This window comes from Neofelis nebulosa, chromosome 10 (assembly GCF_028018385.1).
Source record: "Neofelis nebulosa isolate mNeoNeb1 chromosome 10, mNeoNeb1.pri, whole genome shotgun sequence".
NCBI lineage: Eukaryota > Metazoa > Chordata > Mammalia > Carnivora > Felidae > Neofelis > Neofelis nebulosa.
The window spans coordinates 60455110-60460859 of NC_080791.1; the positions used below are offsets into that span (position 1 = coordinate 60455110).

The following is a 5750-nucleotide window of genomic DNA, read 5'->3' on the forward strand; positions in this document are numbered from 1 at the left end:
TACAAATCAAAACCACAGTGAGATACCACCTCACCCCTGTCAGAATGGCTAACATTAACAACTCAGGCAACAACAGAGGTTGGCGAAGATGTGGAGAAAGAGGATCTCTTTTGCACTGCTAGTGGGAATGCAAACTGGTGCATCCACTCTGGAAACAGTATGGAGGTTCCTCAAAAAGTTAAAAATAGAACTACTCTACAATCCAGCAATTACATTACTAGGTATTTATCCAAGAGATACAGGTATGCTGTTTTGAAGGGGCACATGAACCCCAATGTTTATAGCAGCACTATCAACAATAGCCAAAGTATGGAAAGAGTCCAAATGTCCATAGACAGATGCATGGATAAAAATGCATGTGGTGTACAGATGCATGTGGTATATATATATAAAATGGAGTATTACTTGGCAATCAAAAAGAATGAAATCTTGCCATTTGCAACTACGTGTATGGAACTACAGGGTATTATGCTAAGCGAAATTAGAGAAAGACAAATATCACATGACTTCATATGAGGACTCTAAGATACAAAACATGAACAGAAGGGAAGCAAAAATAATAAAAACGGGGGGGGGGTAGGACAAAACCTAAAAGACTCTTAAATATAGAGAACAAACAGCTGGAGGGGTCATGGGAGAGGGGATGGATTAAATGAGTAAGGGGCATTAAGGAATCTACTCCTGAAATCATTGTTGCACTATATGCTAATTTGGATGTAAATTAATAAAATTATTAATAAAAACAAAAAACCATGTTAAGTCAAGGAAGTTGGACACATAGAATATGTATCATTCCACTTATATGAACTTTTAGAACAGTAAGTTTGATACAAGGTAATCCAAATCAAACAGTGGTTTTCTCAGTGGGTGAGCCCTAAGGGTATTACCTGGAAAGAACACAAGGGAAGTTTCTGGGATTATAAAAATGCTCTGTATCTTGATTAAGGTGGTAGTTATACTGATGCACACATTTGTCACAGATCATCTAACTATATACTTAACATATGCATTTTATTTTAGGTAAATTATATCTCATTAAAGAATAGTTTGGGAAAAATAAATCCAATTGTAGCCAATGGTCCCAAATACAGTGTAGCTGGTTTCCTTGATTCCCCCCTCATTTGAATTAAATATCCTGGGGACTAGAATTTATTGCCCATTGTGTGGTCTCTAGTTGTCTGGCAACCTGGGATGTTTATGGGTAAATTAAAACTACTAATTTTGTGTGTGCTGAGCCCTTGAGTGAAGGAAGAACTATTATGTTAACTTGGAAGTCACTGAGAGTATGTTGCATGGGATAGGGTGGTAGTGGTGGGTTTGCAGATGTCTCCTATTCAGTCTGTCACCAAGGATTTATTTTCCTGAATCATCATTATATTTCCAATTCCTAGAATGGTGCTTAGCATATTGCATATTCTCAGAAAAGTCAGTGATGTTAAGAAAAGAATAGATCTTATTAGATTTTTGGTCTCAGGGTGTAGATTTATAGGAACTCACCTGGTAAAGAGTAAAAACCACAGAATTTAGAATTAAAGAGATTTAACCCTGGCTCTGATATTTGATTTCTTGGACAAGTTATTACCTTCCTAATCTTCTGACTCTATAAAGGGGGGGGGTAGTTATGTGCTCATCAGATGGTTATGAGACTGTATTAAGACGATGTACATCCTCCTGAGGCACTGAAGAGTGTCAAACTAATCCACTGCTGTAACTAGATGAAGTTCTGATGACCTAGGTCTTCTTGAGCCTGCTAGTGGCCTTCTCCTTTGTAAGCTCTTTCCTAGCTTACTAAAATGCTTTACCCTGGAGCCAAATACCTATTAAATACCTATCAATCTGCCTGTAGAGTCTGAGCACAGATGTCAGAACCAGAGACTTTGAGAACTCTGGATCCTAATGGACCTTCTAAATCACAGCCATCACTTTCATTTTTAAAAACCTGCTCAGGAGGTCAAATTGGAATGTTTTCTCTATTTCATCTCTAAAGAAGGGGTTTGGTCTTTTCCCTGGACCTTTGAGGCTTGGTGGCAGCTCCACATGGCCACACCACGGACTAGAAGAAAAGACTAAGGATATCAGACTTGAGTCATCTAGTATGAGACTTTGTTCCCACACCTCACACTCAGGTGTGGTTGAAGGCTTCTGAGAAAGCAGCCTTTCCTATTTGGACAGAAGTGGAATGAGATGAGGTGGGTCCTAAGACCTCTTTTCCCCTGAACAAGTTAGATGTCCTTACTCAGTACCCATTGTCCCTGTGCTTATCCTAATATTCATTTAATTTGGCTTAACTTATTTGGTTTTGCTGTTGTCTCCTATATGTAGGTCTCCTCCAACAGTGAAAAGTCTCCATGAGCACTTTTGACCATATCATGTCCATACCTCGATTTTAACATAGTGCATACTCAGTAAAAAAGATGAAAATTCTCACCTTTCAGAGAACCTTCCTAGATTGACATTATACCTTGTTGCTTATTCTTCTGTACAGCAGGCACAGTTTTCCCAAAGCCCATTGCTGAGTGCTAGGTCTCCATTTCTGTTTCTCTAATTCTGTGTGTTTCTCCTGTCAAACTGAGAGTTCACTAAGGGAGGCATGCATGTATCCATATCAGAGTAGGAGCACCTGACTGTGGATGAAGGTTATTTCTTCTTGTCAGACTGTGTGTCGTATTTTTTTTATTTTATCAAGGTCTCCTAGAAGGGAGGAGTCCTGTCAGAACAGCAGTGTGGAATTCCCTGGGAGGTGATCATCAGCTTGGTGACCATGTTTCCCAATAAACATGGGATCCCTAGGCTTTGTAATCATATCTACATCACAAATGGGAAATACCTAATGGTTCCTCATCCTTCAGACTTGTGCTACTTATCTCCTTATCAAAGTAAGGATACTATTGAGTGTGGGCTTCTCTCTCCACCATGCTGGGAACCACTGGTCTCTTAAACATTACCATTGGCTCACAAACTGGCCCTCATACACAGAGGACAAGAGGAGACCAATGCAAGAGGCAGGCCACTCCAGATGTGTAGGTGGCAGGTTTAAAAAGCAAGGGAACTTACTTATGAGATTTGTGTTAGTGACCCCAAGTACCCACCTGTCAAATCTTAAAAGTTTATAGAGAGGCCTTAACTGGGTTCAGTCATGTATACTGGCCAGATGGGCTCAACAATACCTTACTCTCTCAAGGCTGTGTCCATGGAACAGCTCTCACCGTGGGAATAGCGGGTAGAATGTATATTCCAGGGACAGGCGAAGGTGTGAGGAACCTCCAATTGCCCCAGTCTGGCTCACAGTTTAACTGGTGGCCACATATTCCCAATGGCCCACTCCAACAATTGCCCAAGCCTAAAGGAAGAAGACAAGGTTCTAGGGTGGGGTTGGAGATTTAAGACTGAACAATGCCCCGCTTCAGCAGTCGGAGGGCCCCATCCCGGATCTGCTTGGTCTTCATGCCATAGATGATGGGGTTGAGCATGGGTGGTACAACAAGGTAAAGGTCAGCCAAGAGGATATGGATGTGTCGGGGCACATGCTGGCCAAAGCGCTGAGTGTAGAATGAGAAGAGCCCTGGTGTATAGAAGAGAAGGATGACACCCAGGTGGGAGCCACAAGTGCCAAAGGTCTTAGCTCTTGCCTCTTTGGAGGAGAGGCCTAACACAGCCCGGAGGATTAGTGTATAGGAGACAGTGATGCAGATGGAATCTGTGCCCACAACTAGCGTGGCAGCAGTAATGCCATAGATGTTGTTTGGCCGTGTACCCCCACAAGCCAGCTTTACCACAGCCATGTGCTCACAGTAGGAGTGGGCCACCACTCGGCTACAGTAGCTCAGCCTTGCCAATAAGCATGTGAGTGGGGTCATGAGGCCCAAGCCACGAAACACAGCAGCAGCTGCCAGCTTGCCCACAGCCTCTGGGGGCAACAATGACCCATAGTGCAGTGGCCGGCAGATGGCCAAGTAGCGGTCAAAGGCCATTGCTAACAGGATACCAGATTCAACAGCTGAAAAGCCATGGATAAAGAACATCTGAGTAGCACAGGCCCCAAAGTCAATCTCAGTAGCATTTGTCCAAAAAAGTGCAAGGAGTTTGGGCACAGTAGAAGTGCAGAGCACCAGGTCAACGATGGACAGCATGCATAGGAACAGGTACATGGGCTGGTGTAGTGCAGGCTCCGATCGCACCACCAGCAGCACTGCCATGTTGCCAAGCACTGCTAGGGCATACATGGAGCAGAAGGGAAATGCAATCCAAAAGTAGGATGCCTCCAGGCCAGGAATTCCCATGAGCAGAAAAGAGTTTGGGTTCTGATGGCTGTGGTTTGTGAAATGCATGGTCAGGTCCAGGTAGGGTAGGTAGAGAAGACCTTACTGCCCTGCTCTGAACCCTAGGAAGCCCTGACAGATGAAGCCATTGGGATTCATTCTTATTCTGTGGCTGAAACTGAAAGGATAGCAGAAAAAATTTGAGTTAGATCTCATAAAAAACATCCAGGATAAGAAGGCTGTATAGAATTGGGAAGTGATATATGGCAGGAGGTGAATTTATCATTACCAGGGATCAAAGGAGACTTTCCACTTAAGTCTGATTCAACAATGTCTAGGCTAGGCTGTAGGGTGAGTTACATGGTTGTAGAACTCACTCTTGTTACTTATCCTCACCATGGAGAATCTTCTATGCCTGTGAACCCAATTCTGCCTTGTAGTCTTATTTTCTTCTGATCTGCCTATGTGACAATAAAATAATATAAAAATCAAAGGTGAGGCACATTTGATTTGTGGTTACTTTTCAAGATGGGAAGGTCAAGACTGAGAGATAAGAGAAAGCAGAGTGGGGGGGGTGTTGTTGGATGGCTTTTTCAAGCCACTGAGCCCATGGTTATTCACAGATGAGGCTCAGAACAACAAACACACGGTGAAAGGCTGAGTCTCATGTAGTCTGCTAAAGCCATAACATTGCCTGGCTTATGTTAGTACTAGAATCCTGTGCTTGTCATAGGTTTCTGTGTGAAACAGGTGAGACCATGCAGAATCGGTCAGTGGTAGATGTCAAGTTAATTTGGCCATAATAGGTGATGTGATAAAGTTACTGAGGAATGAAAACACAGTCTTATAAAAATCAAAGGTACATGAAGAGGGTATGAGAAGTAAATTTTAATCACTGGGAACACAATTGTTAACTGTAAGCAAATATGGAGACCAGTTTGGTCAGATTATGGCATGGAGCTTCTACACATGTCCACCCCATGTCTTTGCCTATTGCCCACACTTTCTATATTCCCTGATCTTCCCTTACCTAAAAGTACCTTCTCACTATTCTCTGATCCACTAGCCAGCCAGTAATTGAGAGTTTGAGAAAGAATTTGATTAAAAAGTCAGGAAGGGGATAGTAAAGGGAGAGAAGAGGATGAAAAGGAAAGTTGAGAACAAGACACAGGAATAAACACAGGAGATATTCGGGAGGGAACAGTACCTTTCTCACACTGGTTTCTAATATGATGGGATGTGACTGTGTTCTGGCTGTTAGTGGGAACAGAGAGGGTGGAACTGCTTGAGCCCTCTGGAGATAAGTCCATCTATATCCCTAACCTTAAGCTGCAGTACTCCTTGCAATCCCTTCCATCAGCTATCCAGACCCAGAAAGAAAGAGGCAAGAAGGCAAAGGATAAGGTCTTCTCATGTGGTCTGGGGGAAGGAACCCTGGACCAGGATGCCTTCCCAGTGCCCAATGTGGCTGTTACTGTGATATGGAGACAA

General features: G+C 43.1%; 1 protein-coding gene across 1 annotated transcript; it reads right to left on the reverse strand.

The window, feature by feature from the left end:
* Window positions 1-3229: 3229 nt before the first annotated feature.
* LOC131488581 (olfactory receptor 52P1-like) lies at window positions 3230-4328 on the reverse strand. The gene has a single exon (XM_058690445.1). It carries the CDS (start codon window positions 4326-4328, stop codon window positions 3381-3383), a length of 948 nt encoding a protein of 315 aa, XP_058546428.1. The 3' UTR covers window positions 3230-3380.
* Between the last annotated feature and the right edge of the window lie 1422 nt (window positions 4329-5750).